The sequence below is a fragment of the Meleagris gallopavo genome, chromosome 1 (genome assembly GCF_905368555.1).
Source record: "Meleagris gallopavo chromosome 1, MGAL_WU_HG_1.1, whole genome shotgun sequence".
In the NCBI taxonomy this organism is placed as follows: domain Eukaryota; kingdom Metazoa; phylum Chordata; class Aves; order Galliformes; family Phasianidae; genus Meleagris; species Meleagris gallopavo.
Genome location: NC_139404.1, coordinates 48,369,572 through 48,391,737, shown reverse-complemented (window position 1 = coordinate 48,391,737; position 22,166 = coordinate 48,369,572). Strand labels below are relative to the sequence as shown.

The 22,166-nt window shown below is 41.8% G+C and overlaps 1 protein-coding gene across 1 annotated transcript in view; it reads right to left on the bottom strand.

Annotated features, from left to right (window-relative positions):
- Positions 1 to 20,528, bottom strand: part of UBN2 (ubinuclein 2) — a 58,353-nt gene extending 37,825 nt beyond the window's left edge. Inside the window, exons 1-3 of the mRNA XM_031552086.2 lie at positions 20,033 to 20,528; positions 15,741 to 15,833; positions 10,086 to 10,187 (exon numbers count right to left, since the gene is read on the bottom strand). Coding sequence (XP_031407946.2) covers positions 10,086 to 10,187; positions 15,741 to 15,833; positions 20,033 to 20,434 — 597 coding nt within the window. The 5' untranslated portion in view covers positions 20,435 to 20,528. The remainder of the gene's footprint in view (positions 1 to 10,085; positions 10,188 to 15,740; positions 15,834 to 20,032) is intronic.
- Positions 20,529 to 22,166: the final 1,638 nt, after the last annotated feature.

The window sequence follows — 22,166 nt, the reverse complement described above, 5'->3', positions numbered from 1 at the left end:
CATGCAAAGTGAACTGAAGAGTGGAGGCTGGGTAAAAGCTCCAGAGAAGCCTGATGTTTTTCCACAGGCCCTCAGAACCAGCTTCTTTAAGTACAAGGAGATGAAAGGAAAAGAAAATAAATGATTATCCACAGTACTTAATAGACAGACTAGGCATTTCCCTTTTGAGCTGACAGGGTGTGAACTGAATTGGTGAGGTTAGGGCCGTATGGGATCAAAACAGAAGCACAGAGTAGTTGCCAAGTTTAGAGGAGAAAGTACACAGTTAAAGCTGAGACTATTATTATAAGAAGTAAAGAACAAGAAAAGGGAAACACTGGGAAAACTTGGCTGCAGAGCAGTAAAGGAAGCCCTAGAGAACAAAGTAACAATTAAAGACAGTCCACAAGTGAGAAAACCATGAGTTACAGCAGATGATTAGTATGATCGACATGACACATGGCACAAACCCATGGAAACAAATTGACCAGGAAGGCACACTTTATTCAATATAGTGATGAACAGACTTTCATACACTCAGCAGCAATGTCAGCAAGATGGGGAAGTGGAGCTGATCAGTTAAGGCTTCAACAGCTTCTCCCAAGGACTATGAATTCAGTCTGACTTCCGAAGACCTTTTTGACATTCAGATCTTCTTAACTCTTGATGGAATTTTATTTTTCCCCCCAAAAATTTGTTTTGTCCTCAGCCTACTGAACAAGGAATAAATCTAAAGCCGAGTTCTACAAACTAAAGCATAACTAGTGTCTCTCATCCTCCAACGTAAGATCACTGCTGACTAGTGCTCTAATCCAACATAAAACTTGAATAAGATTTTTATAATATACTGGCAACAGCTGGATTCAGCTTAATTCTGAAGTTCCTCCAGGACACTCAAAAGGCATACACCTCTTGCAACTTCTGAATCTTCCAATGAAGTCTTTTCAAGATTTTGCTTTTCATTAGCTTTTTCTGCATATCGAATCAGAGCTCTTGTCTATTACTGAATGAAATTTGTTAAACTCCTTTATAATGCTCTAATCTTCCTTATACATTCAAAGACTGAGAATTAGAATCACCAGATACACAAACAGGATTTATGCATTGGTTCCTGTGAACAGAGGTTTGTCTCAGGTTATGGAAAGATTCTGCAAAGAAAGACTGAAACTCTTAAAAGTACATCAATATGGAAGTTATTTTCAACTATTCTCTTATTTTCTATTGTCCTTGAACTACAGTATTATCCTTCTAGATTTGTTTCATGTGAAAGGTAGCCTAAATGTTTTTTAAATAAATTAACTGGTTTTTATTTCTAATTAAGTTAGCCAGTTTCTTTTTTGTTCTTACACTAAGAAGAACTGCACAATTACATGCATTATAACCAATTTAGTTCTGAAACCCAAACCCACAGTACACATCTTGTCTGCTTCTGTGTTCAGATATTCTGGTTACAATTCTGTTTGTTCAGTTCTTTGCCAGAGAACAAGCTGTATAACAGAAGTACACACATAAAAAGGCTTTTCAGTATTTCTGCATTAATTCCTAGAAATGAGATTTGCTGTAAATACATACAAGTGTTTACAAAAAATAAAATAGTATTCGTTGTGAAACTAGCTTTATTTGGATAAAAACAAGTAGAGACCATTTTTGTGCCTCGTTCAGCACATTTCTGAGATGGCTCTAGCCAGCAGCAGTAGGAAGCAGGGAGATCATTCACTGGGCCAGCAATAATGGAATGACAGAATGGCTTAGGTTGAAAGAGACTTTAAAGATGATCTAGTTCCTACCCCGTTGTGATGCACAATGTTATCTCAGACAAGGTTAAGAGTAAACAATCCACTGCTTTTCTAATCCAGGATTACATAGAAAACTAAGCAGAAAGCTTTGTAATGCTAAAGGATCCACTTCCACAATGTATAGGTAAGTTTTGTGGTGCCTTTTATTTAAGTAGGTTGCTTTGAAAATAATGCCTCCTATTTATTTCCATGAAAACAACAACAACCCTATTTGATAAAATTCTCAACTACTAAACAATATTTTTAACATAGGTACCACCATTAGCTATGCATTTTCACCAGTGATGAACAAAGGCCTGCATACCTTGCACACAAAAATATGCATGGCTTGTCTTTCACATTGCTGTCACCACTGCTGAAATGCACCATCCACTGCCTCCCTGTGCTCACTTCCACTGTTTGGTTTCCATAAATGTTCAGCAAGTATCAATGAATGTAAGTTTTCCACATGCAGGAATTCAATGACACACCTTTACTTCATTGGCACTTCCATGCCAGACAACCTTTGTCCCTCTGCTACCATCTGTCACGTGGCAACAAAATGTAACAGAACACTGGCAGGAAGTACCACCGACCCTCTCTTCTGACATCATGAGCCAACATAACAAAAAACAGGAGGCATTACTTCCACAGCAGTATTTGCATTTCAGCTTAATTTATAGAGTGTATGATCACTCATGTGACTTGTTATCTGTTCAACTCCATTCTTTCAGAGATCGTACTCTGATCCACGCTGAGTAAATAATAGTAATAAAATACTGAACTGTATTTTTTATGTAGTGCTTAATCCTTCCAGCTTTCATGTTTCAGAATAACACTACTGAAAAAAAGTTATGTTTTCCTTTTCCATTCATTTTAATGAGAACTGTCACTTACGACACTTCAGATAAATGCTGTTATCCAAGACCCTGATTTTGGCTAGTTTTAAGCCCCTTTATATTGCAGTAATAACTATGTCTGAATATTTTTTGGAAAACACTTAAGTTCCTGGTACTAAAGTATATTTCTCTACTCATGAAGTTTAACTGACCCCAGATTACATCTACTCCTCCAGTGGCTCTGACTACTTTGAAAAGTAACTTTGTGCTTTCCAAAAAAAATAAAAATTGAGAGGGAAGAAGTAAAAAATAGTGCTGCAGTTACTATCAATATTATATACTTATTTCTTGCTACAGAAGTCTTGACATACACCAATTTAAGAATATACTACAAAGGCCAGATAAACATCTGTTTTCTTTTTTAGTATCTGAGAAGCTGTTTGAGCTTTCTGTTTCTGAACTGTCTCAATGAGGTCTTGAAGTAAATGAACAGTCTTAAAGTATCTGATTTAAAAGGAAGTCAGAACGTGAGATTAAAAAAGCTACTCATTTATTCCTTCCTAAAAAATTATATATTTCGCAGAAAAAACATTTTAACAAACATCAGATTCATTCTGTACATTCAATTTAATTCATATAGCCATAATGAAACTTGTACTTAAGACTGCTTGGTACTTCACTGGGCTTTTACAGCAATGTTTTGCTATCAGGGAGGCTGCACGGGTGGCCTCTGTGAGAGGCCCCAAGTTAGATAAGAGCCAGCTCCACCCAGCTCCTACAGGGACCAGCTGCTGGCCAGAGCTGAGCCACTGAACAACACTTGGTGGTGCCTGCAACAGGATACTCAAGAAAGGGTAGAAGTTGCTGTGGGGAAACAGTTGGAGACGAGTGAAAAAAATATAGAGAGGAACAATCCCAGAGACAACAAGGTCAGTGAAGAAGGGCAGAAGGTGCCCCAGGCAGATCTCCACATGCAACCCATGCAGGAGCCCACTGTGCAGCAGTGGGTGATACCTGAAGGAGGCCACAGTCCACAGCAAGCCCCCACAGAAGGAGACCATGGGCCAGAGCTGCAGCCCATGGAGAGGAGCCTGCAGGGGAGCTGTCACCGGTGGGGACCTATGCTGGAGTGGTGTACTCCTGAAGGCTGGGCCCTATAGTAAAGGCCCATGATGTCCTTGAAAAGCTGCAGCTCATGGGAAGCCAATCCACGCACGATCAGTTTGGGAAGGATGGCATCCTATGGGACGATGCTCCTACATGGAGCACAGGCAGAATGAGCATGAAGGAGTGGCAACAACAAAGCATTACTACGGACAGAATACAATCTGCATTCCCCTGAGACCCTGGGTACAGGGTGGGAGGTACAAGATAGATGAAGGGAAAAGGGTTTTTAATTTGCTTTTAGTTCTTATTATTCTAGACTTATTAATTGGCAACAAATCTTCCCGTTATGCCTGCAACAATTGGTGACCAATCCCCTTGTCCCTACCAAACAGACAAGTTCTTCAGAGGAGGGATAGCGAGAGCAGCTGTGTAATAGTTGGCTACCTATGGTGTTAAACCAGTATAGTACATAGTTTAAACACAACTATTCCACATGTGGAACAGTATCTGCTTTATTTGTTTGGTACTCCATTTTACAGCCTTATTTTATCTTGGAGGAAGAAGGGGCAAAAAAGCAAAGAAAGATTTGAGATTTGCACTTGAATTCATTAGAATGTATATGACATGTCAGCTGTCAGCCAGCAGATCTACCCTGAAGACACCTGGGAAGCATGCAAGATATCTTTTATTAGAGGTGACACCATGCACTGGTGCCCAACCACTGGGCAAAGTGACAGTGAACAAGGAAGGCAGGTCAGTAATAACAAATCCATATCCAAAGAAACAGCCAGTAAGCAAATATCTTAACAATAAAAAATAAAAACAAAACTTTAAAACACCCTCATATATTTAGCAAGGATGAGGTTACAGAGGCTTACAAGGGCAGCTTTTTCCACATGAGAATGCAGCAATACTGTTAAGTTTATCTCTCAATTTAAAATGAAAATGTTTAATAATGGGTCCTACGCAACATTTTTTCTGTACAAGCACCTATAGCATTAGCAGGTTAATAGTTAAGGCCTTGAATGTCCTGAAGTGCTGACCATCAATCAGCATCTCTGTTACACTTGGCATTTATGTTTTGTTTCAATTACTGTCAGCTGGGTTACGGAGCATCACTGTTCCAAGACAACTTAAATGCTTACAGATTTCTAGGTAGGCTGTTCTCCCCTCTGTGTTCATCTGTCCAACTTATGAAGGGCTAAGTGGTCCTTGTTTTTGGACATGCAGGTGTAAGTAAGAGGTAATAGCATACTTGTTCTCTGAACACCATGTCTTCCTTCAGATTCCCATTCTATATGGCACGGCAGAAAATTAAGAGCATTTCATGGATCCTCCACGCATATAAAGCTTACACTATCAGGAAGGCATGCAACTGACCAAATATTCCATCACAAAAACAAGGAGACCAGCCAAAAACAAGCACATGCAAGCACATGCAGGAAGAACTGAGGGAAAGCAAAAGTGTACAGAAACACCATTCTACAAGTAATGTAGCCTGGTAATTTACACTACAGCAATACTCATTTTAGACACTGAAGCAGTGGAAAAACTGAGGAGGAACAGCTTTCCTTGCAGGTTATAAATACTGCATTACTACTGCAGAAATCAACTGTTAAAGGTTAGAACAAGCTGATATGGAGCAGTTAGAAAAAAAAAAAAAAAAAGGAAGACTGCCTTAATGAAAATTTTATCTAGAATGAAAACTTCAGCATCCACTTACTACAATCAAAACACTCAATCCAGAAATATCCCCTGAAGCACAGATTTCCCACTTGTCTCAGCTGTATTATGAAGAGAAAACCAATTCTTCAAAATGAACTTTAGAAGCTAACAAAATTATCCAAGGAGAAGGACAGCAAGGGTGAAGACAAAAAATTCAAACAACAGGTATACTAGATACATCCAAAGCATATAGCAATCTGTAACTATGTTCTTATTCTGTAAGAGGAGATGAGTCTGAAGGAAGATGTGGTGTAAATATTATTGTCACTTAGGGAAATGCTTTGTTAAACCAAATGAGGTTTAACAAGAGCAAGCGCAGAGTCTTGCACCTGGGAAGAATAACAGCAAGTATCAGTGCAGGGTGGGACGTGACCTGCTGAGAGGAGCTCTGTGGAGGACCTGGGGGTCCTGGTGGATGACAGGTTGGCAGTGAGCCAGCAGTGTCCCCTGGTGGCCAGGAGGTGATCCTCCCCCTCTGCTCTGCCCTGGTCAGGCCTCACCTGAAGTACTGTATCCAGTTCTGGACTCCCTGGTACAAGAAAGACCAGGATCTCCCGGAGAAAGTCCAGTAGAGGGCCACAAAGATGACTAAGGGCCTGGAACATCTCTCTCATGAGGAAAGTCTGAGCGAACTGGATTGGCTGACATGCCTGAAGGCTGTGCTGCCATTCAGCGAGACCTGGACAGGCTGGAGAGCTGGGCAGTAAGAAACTGGATGAGGTTCAACAAAAGCGAGCGTAGAGTCTTACACCTAGGGAGGAATAATTGCATGCACCGGTACAAGTTGGGGGATGACCTGCTGGAGAGGGACCTGGGTGTCCTGGTGGATGACAGGTTGGCCATGAGCCAGCAGTGTGCCCTTGTGGCCAAAAAGGCCAATGGCATTCTGGGGTGCATGAAAAAGAGCATGGCCAGCAGGTCGAGGTGGTGATCTTCCCCCTTTACTCTGCCCTGGTAAGGCCTCATCTGGAGTACTGTGTCCAGTTCTGGGCTCCCCAAAACAAAAAAGGCAGGGATCTCTTGGAAAGAGTCCGGCGGAGGGCCTGGAGCATCTCCCCTATAAAGAAAGTCTAAGTGAACTGGGTCTGTTTAGCCTTGAGAAAAGACGACTGAGAGGGGACCTGATCCAGGTCTATAAATATCTAAGGTGTGGAGGGCAGAGTGGTGAGGTCAGACTGTTTTCAGCAGTGTCTGGAGACAGGACAAGGGGGAATGGACAGAAACTGAAGCATAGGAAGTTCTGCACAAGTGTGCACAAGGACTTCTTTACGGTGAGGGTGACGGAACACTGGAACAGGCTGCCCAGGGAGATTATGGAGTCTCCTTCTCTGGAGATATTCAAGACCCGCCTGGACGCCTACTTGTGCGACCTGGTGTAGGGAACTGCTTTGGCTGGGGGGTTGGACTCTATCTCTGGAGGTCCTTTCCAACCCCTACGATTCTGTGATTCTGTTCAGCCTTGAGAAAAGATGACTCAGACGGGATCTGATTCATGTTTATAAATGTCTTAAGTGAGGGAATCAAAGAGACATGGCCAACCTCTTTTCAGTGGTCTGTAGGAACAGGAGAAACAGCCATAAACTTGATCATAGAAAGTTCTGCACCAATATGTGAAGAAATGTCTTCACAGTAAGGTGATGGAGCACTGGAACAGGCTGCTCAGGGGGGTTATGGATTCTTGTTCTCTGGAGATATACAAGACCTGCCTGGGCACCTACCTGTGCAGAGAGCTGTAGAGAACCTGCTCTGCAGGGGAGCTGGACTCCATGATCTCTGGAGGTACCTTCCAGCCCCTACAATTCTGTGATACTCAGTAGGCAAGAATTGATTCTTTCCAGAGAGAACAATCAAAGTAGATTTGTAAGATCAGTAAGAATCTCAGGCAACTTTCTTTTCAGTTGAAGATGGGGCACTAGAGGCCTAGCCAAACAGCCCCAAGCCCAACCTACTCTATCAGGGCAAGTATCAGTGCCCTTTAGGGAACGTGACTGGAAAAACCCTCTTTGCTTAGAGGAAGTCCACTTTAATCAGTGCTTTCCAAGAGTCTTCCTCTAGAAACACATGCCCTGTAGCTGTTTGTACTCCAGCCCTATTGAAGTCTGTTGCTTGACAATCATGTCATTAGTAGAGTCCCTGAAACTGACCCTGTTTCCTCCCCTCTCAAGGAATAAAATGATGACCAACTTGATTCCTGCAGAAACCAAATGCAGTTATACATGCCACTTGTTATATACGCCTCTTCACTGCACGTAAAAAACTGCTTCATTTGCAAACAGATTCAAAGAAAGCAGGAGTCATTAACTCAGAGTGTCTACTAAAAAAAGAGGTTTAGTTCTACTGGTTTGATTTTTTCAATAGCATTTGATAGCATTATCTCAACATTTGTTTTTAAAAGGAAGACCTCTCTAAAGGTACAGAATAAACCTGTTTCATTGCCAAAGAGTTCAGCATTTCTTTCACTTCTGTGACAAGGACTACCATTCTAAGGAAGCTTATCCTGCCTGGGATACAGAAAGACATGAAAGGATTCCAATCCTGGAACAATTGAAGAGGTACTCATACTTGTTTCCAAGCATACGTACCCTAGACATTATAGCTTTTTATTTTTAAGAAAGCATGTATTTCAAAAGGAAATATGTCTAGGCTGGACCTAGCTCTGCTGTTTCTCAGTGATTTAATAGCTGTCCAGAGAAGATGAACAAACTCAACATCCAGGCTTCCCTTCTACACAATTTCCATTTGCATCTGACAGAGAATGAACAAGAGATTCTGCTGAACTAAGATTCCACACTACAGAGCCCTTAAGCTCAGCAACAGGGAGTTAAGACTGCAGCTGGCATACAGAGATGGCATTTCACTAGTCTGTATTATGAATTCAGACAAGGCATAATGATTTGTTCAGGAGAGCAGCCTTCAGAGAATATACCATTCTCCCCCAGTAGCTTCCACATGATATAACCCTCTGGTGCTTGAACAACTACCTTTTCTATGTTCTTGCGGGAGATACCTGAAGCAAATGGTTTTGCAAAGCTAATGATGTGCTACTGGTAACAAGAACTGCACTTGAAGGAGGCAAAGTGTGAGAAATACTCAGTAGTGTTCAAATCTCAGGAACTCCCATTCAGCTTTGACAGGGATCTGTACTACAAGTACTCAATGCATAAATAAGATCTATGATAGAATGAAATAAATATTGGAAAAAAAAATCAAAATATAACTTGGGCATTGTTATCACAATATTTCAGAAGTGAGGGTGATTGTCTTCAGCAACAGTGAATACCCAGGTAAGCCTACACAGACTAAACTGCTTTCTTAGCAAGAATGAAACATCTGTTCTTACTGAGCTGAAGATCAGAATCTGACCTTTGCAAATTATACCATCTTAGGCCCCAGTATGGTCCCAGCTGCACAATCAAAAGCCAAGGGATATAAGATAGTTTAAAATGTTATTAGATGACATTGTCAATATTAATCTGGGCCAAGAAAAAAGATGACAAAGGTTATGGTGAGCTTCTACAGCAAACTTTTCACACAACTTGCTCATGCACCTTCAGATTGCATTCACCAAAATAATCCACAGAGATGAGCTCAGCCTGCTACCCACTGTGGTAAATGGCTGGACTTCTCTTGCTCAAGAAGGTACCAGTTCTTCAGCATACCTTGTGTACCCACACTGTTCTCAGCAGTATTCAGAGTAACTGCCATACACTAGAAAACTCACAGCTCAGTGTTCACAGAGTTCTCAAAATGGTCTTCTAACTTTCAGGACTCCTATCTCATTAGCTCAGCATAATAAATGTTAAATAATACACTTCATTTTCATGGTGTTTTTTTTCCTTTACATTTCCTCTTCTCTCATCTTTCTGACTTAAACTTTCAGCTCTCCCCTCTTCATCGTTGCTGCTTGGTCCTGTGCCACTCACTAGAGAAGACTGAAGGCTGACTAACATGTCAGGTGGTGCTTTTTAGTGGTTTTGTACTGTTTAGTCAAGTAAAAATGAAGAATGAACATCTACTCCTTTCTGGCATCTAACAGAGGAGAACTATAGGATGTTCCCAAAGCTTTTATCATCTACTCTTTCTTCCAAGCTCTTTCCTTCACGATTTTCTATATAACCTTTACGATATCTTCAAGTGCCTTCTTATAAGCCTCCAAATAGGTACTGCCTGCATCGAATTAATGCATTTTTCTCTTACCTCATCTGAGATGATTTTTGAAAACCTCAAAGCTGTAAAACCTTGCTTTATCTCAAACCTATTTTATCTCAATTTTCAGGTGTTCAGCATCCCTATGGGTTCTGGAGAAAAGACTAGTATTCGAAATTTATACAGGAAACCTACCACCAGTAATCAATTCATAATCCAGATGGCTAGTACAAGAAACTAAACAAAGCCCAGTGTAATTTCAGACCACTGTAAATAAAATCAATTTCTAGAACTGGAATATGTGATACAGTCACAGCTTTCTTAGCTCCTGCAGTACAAAATGATCTCAGACTACAAATACAACCATTTATTGGATGCCCACAGTAACTTACCGTTTGGATTCACACTAATTACACTTGAGTACAAAGTATTTGCCACTATCCTTCTTTTTATCAAAAAGAAAAAAAGAAAGATCACTTTATTTCTTGTTGCTGTATTAATAAAGCTTACTTACTGCTTCAGAATTATCAATGAAAGGGTCTGTTTCATCATAGCCATAACCTATATCAATTAGATCCTGCAGGCGATCCTTCCGATGTTTGTGGGGCTTTCCACTCTGGAAAAGAAAAGAAAGTTATACCAGTTGGGAAAAAAGTAAACAAAGGACTAGAGCCTACAAAACATAGAACACTGGCGTGATAGTCATTTAGGGAATTAGCAGAGTTTTACTTTGCTTTGATGTGCCTTTGAAGACTGTCTAAGTAAATAAAAACCAGAAGGCATAACTTTCACGTAGGAATGAGTTCCTACAAACATGCTGACATGCTGTATAAATGCCTTATCAGAATCATTTCTGAAAGTTATTCATTAGCCGCCTGGTTTCTGGGTGACTGAAGTATTCCTAGCATTTTCTGCTGAGATGCGTTTCGTTGCTCTGTTTTAAAAACTTTGTTAGTGATAGAACAACTGAGATAATATAGGTAGCATTAAGTCTTTCAGTATGCTACAGGGCCATCACAAAGGAGAACACAAATAGCCTTGCATTTGTTAACACATTTTCCCACATGAGATGGATTGCCTTTCTACAGGAGTGTGAAACCTAAGCCAAAAGAGAAAAATACTGATCTGGTGCTTGCAGATATGGAGCGTATAAGTTTCCAAAAAGTTACAGCATTTATTTAACATAACTGAAGAAGAACACAGTAAGATAAAATACCTTGAAATACAAGAGCTGTCATTGCAATTGATAGGACCAGACATGAAATGGTTACTTGAGTAATCTTAAAGCCATAAACTACATTGTAGATTGTGCATTCACTTACCTCCAAGAGAAAGTAAACTCTAGTTTAACCTGTAAGTACTCTTCTAATATGAAAGTGTAACTGTTAAGTAAAAAGTCGAATCAAGCTCAAACGAACTGCAGGGTAACTGAACTTATGGCTACACAAACAAGGAGTGCTTAAGATGTCAGGCCTAGTTTTCTGACTCCTGCATACTGTGGAAATTGTCAATATAAAATTATTAAAGCTAAGTGCCTAAGGGCACCATCTTTACTAAAACAGTATCAGGCTCTTCCATGAATAGTTTGTTAACTATAAGCAAAGTATATACTCTTGGCAAACAAACAGGTGTAACTAAACCAATAAACACAATTGTACAAGAAAAAAACCACAAAGGTGAGTTCCATTTCTAATTCAGGTTTCCAATCTAATAGTACCCCTAACCTTTTCTATCAGCTCTGTTATCCCCTACAGTCAAGTTACTCATCTGATGTTTTGGGAATACACAGCCATGCAGACATACAGTAGGTTTTTGTTTAAAAAAAAAAAAAAAACTTGGATGAAAGAAGAAATTGTTAGAAAAGCAGAGGTAAAATTTAAGTGTTCTGTTTTAAATTCCAGTGCATTTCATGCAAGTTTGTAATTCTCATGATTCTGCAGCAACTATAAGTTAATGAACACTATGGCATTTTACCTCTGCAATCCCATTAGTATAGTATAGTGCAATCCACCTCTGTATTACTTCTCTTAAGGCCAAGTAACTAAGAACACAGAGGTTCTTGTTCATGGGTTCCAAATCTTTTTGCAGTAATGCCTACTTCAGTACATACAAGCATTTAAAAGCTATTTCCCAATGCATTTTTACTGCATGTTATTCATGGAAGTACAGCGCAGATACGGGACAAGCATAATAAATGAAAGTCTTCTAAGAGCAGAGTGAGTAAAGGTAGGATTAAAACAGTAAGCTTTCTTCAGACAGAAACAGATATGATAATATCTGAACCACCATACCTACTGTTAGAGAATTTTCTTCAGGCCTGACTCTACCAAGCTGTTTTTAAGGTAGCGTGTTAAAAGTCTATAGGTTCGTCTCTCTAGATGTTACAGGCAAAACTGAAGAGATCTCCTGCATCAATGCTTACTACACAATAATTAAGGGAAGTTTTACTACTGATGTCTTTCACCTCTCTTCTTAAAGAGCTTCTCCAGCCTTTCTGTCCCAAAGCACAAGCAGCCATGACACCAGAGCAAACTGAGAATTCCTGAAGCTGCAGATAGCACTCATGCAATTGTTCAGAAGCTCAAATATTAATTTAACGATAGAGCATAACTGAAGTTTAAACAACCTTCACACAACAGAAAGTGGCAAATACAATGCCCCTGGAAGACTATTCAGAAATGAGTCAATTTCATCTCTGTATTGGGCACATTAATAAAAGTTAAAAAACAAAACCAGGAGATACAAGAATACACATTCCAGGGCAGAAAATAATTTTGCTCGAAGGAAACAGTACTTCAGAATTTGAAAAAAGACCCCAAGGTGCTTAAAGACAGTAAACTATCACTGGATAAGAGAGAAAGTCCACTCAAATTAATGACTGGTTTAAGGCCTGTATCCAAAGGGTAGGAATGAATGGGTCACCAAGGAACACATATCCATCTGTAGAAGCAACAAAGAAGGCTAACAGCTGGGGGCGGGGAGAAAGAGATAGATGACAGAAATTACTCAGTGTAGTAAATATGAGAGGCAGCTGAAGGAGCACTGAGACCACTCAGTTCTCAGTACTTGAATAGTAAATTGAATTCTATGATAATAAAAGGAAGGTAATCCACACAAAGGAAGTACAGCTCTAACAACAAATACAGTGTGCTCCCAATTTGTTATGCTGCTCAGGAAGTGCTGGAGTCATTACATGGAGTTCTATGACATTTGCCCGACAATCAGCAGTGGTCAAAAAAGGAAAGAATTAGGACTTACAGGAAAAAAAAAAAAAAGGAAGAGAGAACAAAACCAGAAGTCATGATTATATCACCGATAAATCAGGGCATCCTACTGCTAATATTCTTTCATTTAAAAAAAGAAATTGGAACAAAAAAAGGGAACAGTGAGCCAACAAAGATTTTAAAGGTAAAAAGCTGCTACTGTACACTATCAGAGTTCAGCTGGAGAATGAAACGACAGACTAGATGATAGCATCAGAATCACACGCAGCATGGAGAAGAACAGGAAACCATTCACTTTTTCTCACAATACGTGAATTATGGAGCACCACATGAACTTATTAGCCAACAATTTTATACAGAATATGTTTTTGTGTAACAATCATCACACCACTCAGTGCCGTGGAACACAACGTTAAATACCAGTAAGCTCAGGAGATGGCCTAGCAGATTTATGGCAGAAAACTACATGAATAGTGGCTAAACACAGCCCTCTGCTTAGGGAAGAAATTAAGCCACAAACTGATAGAAAGGCAACATCAGCATACACTTGCTCTGTTACACTTTCAAGCATGAGGTTACTATGGTGTAAGAGAACTGTTACAACTGACCACTACTGATTTTATTTTAGGATTATTATTTTTAACATTTTGTATAATATTACCTGAGATTAACATAATGTTTTCACAACATACAACATATGATGTTTAATTTTACTAAAGAATAAGAAAACAGGACTGAAAATTGCAATTTGGAAGAGATTTCTATGCTGGCACTTTAAAACTTGCAGCCATCACAATAAAGTTATAAATAATCAAGTAAACAAATAGTGCATTAACTTTACACACCCAGACTCAGAAAAGTTTATTAAAAGAGTTTATGTTGGTATCAGTATGTATCCAAAACTGTACCAATTATGAGCACAGATATTTACACGAAAAAAAAGTAAAAAAAGGTCTTTAAGGAAGATTATTTTCCACAGATCACATTATTTTTTTTCCCCACAACTACTACATCATCATTGCTGTGTAAAGAAGATCACCTGACTCAATTTTAAACGGATATAGGAAAGTAAAACGTTATCAGTTTAAGAAAGAAATAGTCCTTTCTACAAACATGAGAAAACATTCATTCTCGTACAACCAGTATGAGATTACTTCTACACTGAAGTATTAGAGAGATAAAGAGAATCAGCATCTACATCAAGGGATATCTATCCTAGTTTAAGCTAGGGAGTAAATGTCTCACCTCAAGATTCAGAAGCTGGCTGGATATTGTCAGAACAGGAGCAATTGCACTGGGTCAGCATGCAGACATGCAATTCTTCCTACCGTGAAGTGTAAGTAGAGACTGATGGCTCTTGCATTGGAAGAGAGAAAGGATAGCGACTATCTAACACAAGAACTATCAATCTCCCAGCACCTTCCACCCTCAGTCGTCCTACTCTAATAAATTGTTCCTAGAAGACATTCGCCTTCTGAGAATTTTGTGGCAGTGGGGGGCATAAGATATGGCAGAGAATAAGGAAAGGCAGGACCTTAGAAGCACAAATAGTCAAACACAAGCATGCCTGAATTCATACCCTGGTAAAACAGTAGTTCGTTATTTACTGCTTTTCTAATGATTACAAATATCTATTTGCCTCTTATTTATGCTACTGAGCACTGGAATTAAGTTTTCATATTTTTAATAATAAACATTGTCCATAAATGTACATGTTTAGCTTTGATGAATGAATCTATATGCATGCATACTACACTGCATGTGTATTAGATTGCTTCCACCACTCCCATCCCTCCTACATACATTGCTTTACATGCTCTCCACTGACTTTCATTTCCTACAGTTAAGCTGCTTGTTTTAGAACATTATTAAAATCCTTAACTTGTTTTATGGAAATGAGTTTCTAGAAAGTACAATTGAAATATTTCTCTCTGAAGTTCAAAAAGTAATTTATCATTCAAATGAAAACTAAACACTATTATGGAACTGCCTTCTCAGGTACACTGGCTATATTGAGTTTCTGTCAATCCCTTCAAAAAGAAGAAAATGATTCTTTTCAGTTTAAGGATTTCTTTTGTGATATATCACATCTAACATACTCTGAAATACTAATTGCTTCTACTGAATATTTAGACCAGATACTCCTAAAAGTGTGCCTTTGCCAGGAAAAAAAAAAAGAAAATCAAACAAGTAACATTTCAATATGCATATTAATAGCAAAAATACAAAGAACTGTTCTTGTTTCCCTTCTCTATTAGTAATTCAGAATATCAACATGTCGAAGCACGATGATGAGGTTCTGATTGCCAGCTCAGAATTAATCACCCAACCCTACCCATATGAATTCTTAAAGGCTTGTTTGGGTGTGGTTTTAGACAACACTTTCTGATTTCTACCTTCATTTATTAGTGAAAGCCTCTTTATATTATTTATATATTATATAAAGTTGTTCAAGTCATTCACGATACATTTTCAGGAGTCAGCAGAGTTAACTTTAGGCAGCTGGCAGCTACAAGATAAACTCATCAAGCGATGACTTACTAAATAATAGCTTCCTATGGAAGCATTCCAAACTAGTCAGAAATTCATCAAGATTCGTCAGTATACAGCCTTAAGAGAAGAGCTGCTCAGTAGTGCACAACAGTATTTATCACTAATATCGACCTGCATTTATTACTCAGTTGCCCTTACATAGGAAGCTTTCCCAAGAATAGCTTCACAGGCAATAATATCCTATGGAGAAATCTATTTAGCAGACTTGTCTAATAATCTTGTAGCAGCTTCAAGCTACTTAGATGAAATATAAATGAGATGGCCAGCCCTGACATATACAGAAGTCATTTGACATTACATCAACATCTCTATTGAGCAACAAAAACCTGGTGTTAATGCCGCACCGTCACAACTAAACAATTGTATATTTTAACAAAGGCACAGAAACTCACATATTTTGCCTCAAACTTCTTGGCTAGTGCTTCCACTTCATGCCGCTCACGTTGTTCATCATTAACAGGATCTTCTGAGTGAACAGATTTCTTCTGAAAAAGGCAGAAGCATTCATTCAATTACAAGAGAAACATAAGATGTCTAATAAAAACCTATTAAAAGCGAATAAAGTATATTCTAACGACTAAGTAGTGGGAATCTATACTAAGACGGTCCAAATGCTTACCTCATGCTCTACAAAAGAGTGTAACCCATTCAGTTATCATTTACTTGTCTCCTCCTAGTGAAGAGACAAACGAAAAACTAAAGATTCAGCTTCACATTTATCTAAGTATTCCAGTGCAACCTCAACCAAAAGCATAAGCAGAAGAGAACGTTGGCTGAACTAGAGATCCAAAGAGAAATATATATCCAAATATAACTTACGATGGAGCCTACCCTATTGGTGCTGTGATCCTCAAGTACCACGCACAAGATGTACCTAGTATGCTAACCAGCAAAAAAACAATTGAAAAATTACAAAGCAGAGTCACACTGTAACAAGTAGCTTACCACCCCAAACTTCCTTACTGCTACATTCTTGTTTGGATAACTTCAGAATTCACAGCACAAATACTAGAATACTGCCACTACAGCAGCTAGAATAACATAATTTAATATTCCAGCTGTATAAATAAGCAGGAAGCATCCACTTCTGAGTTTCCACTGACAAGAAGTCAATGAATAGTAATCAAGAGTATGAAAAGGTGTTTTTTTTTTTCTTTTTCCCAGAAAAAAAAAACCTATGACTGCATTTGTCAATTTTCTATATAAAATACAGTAAAAGAGGTGGGAGTGGTAACAGTTCTAAAACATGGCAGAACATAGGCAGGCCTTTATGGATGCCTCTCTAACTTTACTTCACATGAACCACTCAGTGAATAAATTAAGTTTTACAGCAGACAATGATGGAACAAAAAGCGACATGCAATGCTCTGAAAAGCAAGATTCTCTCCCCACAGTAAGAGAAATTGAGTACTTACAAGAAAAAGAAGAGGGTTATGGCTAACCCTACAACATCTACTAAGTTACATATGCATTTCCTGCATGCTACATATTAACATAAATACTGCTCAATTCATGAAACCTTTTTTTCCTCCTTTTAGCAGGGGAAACACATTCTATGTAGATCACTCCAAAAGTAACACCTCCTATTTATTTCCAGGAGAAATACAACAGATACAAAGAGCACACAAACACTGATAAGAGAAATTCAGTGACAGAACAGCAGTTTTCTTCATTAGTGATGCATTTTTGTCAGCAATGCTGTCCAGAACATGGCTTGTCTTCACCACTACTGAAACATCTCCCATCATCTCACTGTGCTCACATCCACTGTTTGGAACGTTCAATAAGCGTTCATGAATGTCAAAAGATGCCATTTTTCTGCATGGAGGAATTTGATGATGCACCTTTGCTTCATATGCATTTCCATGTCAGACACCATTTTGTCAGACTGCCCCTCTGCTGCCCTCTGTCACACAGCAACAATATGTAACAGAATGTTGGTGGGAAGGTTCAGCCTCTACTGCCATTCTCCAACACAGGTCAAGAAAAATTAGTGTTAATTCTCATCTCTTCACCAAACCATCAAAGGTGCAGCTGGACTACTTTGTTTTATGTTTTAAATAGTAATTAGCAAATTTCAGTTTTGACAGTATGTAAGAACTCAGGCAGTCAAGTCTTTTGAACTTCACATTAACTTCAAGACATTACTACTTCAGCACATTCACAGCCTGCCTGACACAAGCCAACTTGGGTTTCTGGCTCGCCCATTTCATGTTGTTTTACACAAAAATGTTATGTGGTTATTCCTACCAGAAGATGTACAAACAACCCAACCAAAGGATGCTTTCTTCACTGGCATTAAAAAAAGCAAAGGAGAAGAACACCATAAGTTTATCAGAAACATTTTCATCAGCTTCTCATTCAGGCTGTAAATCCAATTTTCAAATTGGACAAAAAAAAAAAAAGGTAGCATTCAATCTGTCAAGTAAATTTTGGGATTCTTTATTAACTGTTTAAGAGACCTATTAAATCAATGCTTCCAGTTATTCCCGTACACTGATGAGATTTCTACACATCTCTCCCCCTCCAAAACAGCGAGCCTCTGGAGATCCATTCTTGGCTACTCCAGCCCCAAGCAACACTACAGGATAAAGACATGTTTTGAATTATGTCATGTTGAACTTTAATGGGAATGGCTTCAAGGAAACTGAGTAACTTATAAGGGATAAGTAGTAAACAATAGTCTTCAGAAAACCCCATCAATCTTCACCCTACAAAAACAGTTTGGATAACTAAGTTCGTATGAACTGTTCATTTTGACTTTAACAAAACTAAGTTCTGAAAGCTTAAACTCCATTTAAAACTACAGCATTAACTGCTACCTACTTACCACTAACGCACAGCAAATCTCAGAATCAGCAGAACAATGACAGAGGGCAGAAGATTCTTCCTCAAGTTGTTTTAACAAGGCAGTTTTCTCTGCTGCCTTAACTACTACACATCACCGTAGTTATTCTACTCTACAAGCAGAATCGGTCTTCCTTTCATAATTGCTTCTATTTTAGGATTCTGAACAGGTTACAACATTTCTTGGTCTGAGAATGACCAGGGATTAAGTGAGAGGCTGATTTGTGCAGAGCAAGTTCTCCTCTTATGTTTCCTATAACCATGAAGGAAGTGGGATACCTGTTTTACTCCTAGACAAAACATGCTCCTCATCTTTGCATGTTGACTGAAGCAAGATTTTAAGTCCCCTCTGCTATATTAGAGAAGCCTTTTCAGTTTCTGCTTTGTAACCAGGAAGAAGTTAAACTGACAGGACATCTACACAATAGATTTTGAACAGTTCAGAACTGCTTTTAAAGGATCACAATTTATGACACAGTTTTACAAATCACGGTTTGTTCCACATAGTCCAGAAAGAGACAATATTACAATCCATTGATCTTCAATCTGTACTGTCAGAGATTCCTTATGAAGCAATTCTATCGCTATTTCTATCAATCTGATCTTAGTTGTAACAAAACTTCTCTACATCAGTGTTTTTTCTGCCCCACTTTCCTCCAGAAAACATGCAGTTTTCATCAGAAGCATAAACATACTTTTTTCCCCCCTATGTGATTAACATATTAACAACCTACAAAAAAAAAAAAGCAGTTATTAATGTGGGGATTATCAGGGGACAAAGTCAGCCTCTATGTGCAGGCCCACTCTGAAACACTACCACAACTTCCATCCTCACACAGGAACTGCTCAGAAGGATGGCACTCCACAGAGCACCAGGCTGCTGCTACAATCCAGAGCAGTCATCACTGGCACTGTTTGCCCACAGCAGCTGTAGGACAGAACACAAGGAGTTTTTAACTCAGAAAGTCACAGAGGTATTCAGCATTTGAATACAACACACTTCTACACCCCTCCCGTACAGTGCAAGAAGTAAACAGGCCACTAAGTTCTGTTAGAAAAATAAATACTTTGCTCCTTTAAACACTCTTGTGGTTATGCTGGACTTGAAAAGCCAACGTCAGTATCAGCACCACTACCTGAAGTTTGCCCTTAGATTTCACCAAAGCTAACTGCCTCTGTAGCAGCTGCCCCTGCTCTTTTCCTCTAAAATCAAACAGAAATTAAGAGAAGCAACAACCACACACTGCAACTTCATCAGTATCTGTATCCCACAGAGTGACTGGCTCCTTCCTAACTGAGCACTCTGTCCTGCTGATTGGTAATACCGCTCACTCCTCAAAACTGTCTGCAGGGTAAATACAACAGCCCAAGTACTAAGTATTTTCTGTTTGGAAGAAAAAGAGGAAGAACTTCTTTCCCTGAGCGAAGGCTCTGATAGTTATGGGTGAGGTGTCAGTTATAACGAGGTTAACTCCCACTCAGTAACGCACCTCCAGGACTGACGCTCACCCCACTGCTCCGCAAGACCGGCAATAGAGCCGGGCTAACAACTCCTTCACCTGCAGAGAGCCCACAGACAACAGCCCCACACGGGACAGCTCCATCCTCTGCCAGAAAAGCCTCCCGGTCCTAGAGGGCACACCGCACCACAACCCAGGCAGAAAGAGGACAGAGAGCCGGGATGCGAGGCGCTCTACTCGACGAAGCGACCCCCTCCCCCGAACGCGGTCTCAGCGCCGGGACAAACATCCCGGCAGGACGAGGCCGCCGATAACGCTGCGGTGGAGGAGGCGGAAGGGGAGAGGAGGAAGAAGGGAGGGAAGGGGAGGTCCCGTACCCGCGCCTCCCTGCAGAGCAGCAGCTCCGGGTAGCTGAACTCCACGCAGCCCTCCTCGGTGGGGTCCTTCAGCACCACCTCCAGGCGGACCGTCTGGCGGAGCGGGAGCGCCTCCTGCGGCGGCGGCGGCTCCTGCCGGCTGCCCTGGCGCGGCGGCGGCGGCTCGGGCCGGGGGGGTTCCCGCTGCGGCGGCGGCTCGGGCCGGCCGGGCTCGCGGGGCGGCTCCAGGCGGGCGGCGCTCTCCCGGGGCGCCGGCGGCGGCTCCGGCAGCGGCACCTCGCGGCCCGCCGGCGGCGGCTCCGGCTCGCGGCCCCCCGGCTCCCGCTCCAGCGCCGGACTCTCGGCCTCGCGGCGCCTCACGGGTGACAGGCTAATGAACGGCACCCGGCGCGGCTCCGCCATCCTCCGCCGCCCCCCGCCCCCTCACCGGCCCCCGCCTCGCGCGAACGGTGACACCGCTCTCCGCGTTCCCTCCCCCCGGCTCCTCCCTCTCCCCTCCCCCCTCCGCCGCCCGGTCTGAGCTGCCCCCTACGTTCTCCTCGCCGCCTCCGCCATCTTGGCGCCCCCCCACATAAATAGAAGCAGGCCCCGAGGCCGCGCACGCGCCCCAAGGCCGCCGACGCCGTCGCACCGCCCCGCGTCGCGGCTGTTATTGCTCAGCTTCCCCTCGACGTCAGCGCGCCCGACGGCGCCCGCCCTCGGTTGCCATGGCGATGTGCACGCTGCCGCCGTCGGAAGCTTAAAGGGACCGCCCGCACGCGCCGCGCCGCGCGGGACAATGGCGGCCGAACCGCTGCCGTCCCCACCCCCCGCCTCGCGTCGGACCGTTGGCACTCGGGGATCGCGCGCGGGAGGGGAGCGGCCGCCCTGAGGGAAGGCTCCGCTGAGGCGGGAAGGGAGAGGGGGATAGCGCGGGACGGGGTGAGGTGCCATCTGTGATGTCCGTGGAGGCAGCCCCCACCGCCGACGGGCCTGGGCCTGTGTAGGGCTCGAAATGGCTCCTCGTGGAGCTGACCTCCTTGAGGTCCCGCCCTGGCGGTCCTGTGAGGAAAGCGGGCTCTGCTGGTGTGAGGTGCTGGTGGCAGTAGGTTGGTGAGAAGAACTGCTCTCCGCACATACGAAGAAGGCAGAGTGTGAGCAGCATACTTCCTCATCTAGGAGCTTGAGCTGCCTGCAAGCAGGGTGCCTCAGTCTGCCACCGCCTACCTGATAGACTTAGGCTGGCGCTACCAAGCAGGGTATGTCGACAAAGAAAGCACTGAGGAATCTCAGGAAACCATGAGCATCCCCATAACATATATTCACCCGCACTGGAGCGGGCAGGAGGAAGATGTCACCATCTTTTGTTCTTCCTTGGCTTCAGTGTTTCTGAGGCAGCTGTGTTCTCCTTTTAATTTAAAATGTACTCACATTATGCAAGATGAGTGAAATTTCTATATCTATTTTGATATTTACAACAAACATTCCACACAGCCCATTACCCAGTCTGCCTTCAGCACAGCTCTGTAATGTTTTCGTCTCCCTGCACGTGAAGTTTTTTGACTTGTCTACTCTATGCTGCAGAGAATATTCACAAAACTGGAATGCTGTTCCTGAACACTGCAATTTCACTAAAGGGAATGAGAATGCTTAAGAATCTTACTTGCAGCAGGAAGTCATGGAGTGCCTGACCAGGTCTAGGGAACATTGCCCTGAAGTCCTTCTGAAAGTCTTTGTTGAATGCTGTAATCAAAGAGATTTCTTTTGTCTTAAAACCTTTCATGTTCCAGTACAACTAGGTCTACAAAGGTGGTAAAGGATCCAGAGGGGAAGATATATAAGGAGTGATTGAGGTCCCTGGGTTTGCTCAGCACAGAGCAGAGGAGCTGAGGGGAGGCCTGATGGCGGCTGCAGTCCTCACAGGGAGTGGAGGGGCAGCGCTGAGCTCTGCTCTGTGTGACAGCCACAGGGCCCGAGGGAACGGCATGAGCTGTGTCAGGGGAGGGGCAGCTGGGGTTGGGGACAGGGTCTGCACCAGAGGGTAGAGGACATGGAACGGGTCTGCCCAGGGCAGTTGGCACAGCCCCGAGCTGCTGGAGTTCAAGAAGAATGGTCTCAGACAATAGGATCTGATTTTTGGGTCACCAGGAGTTGG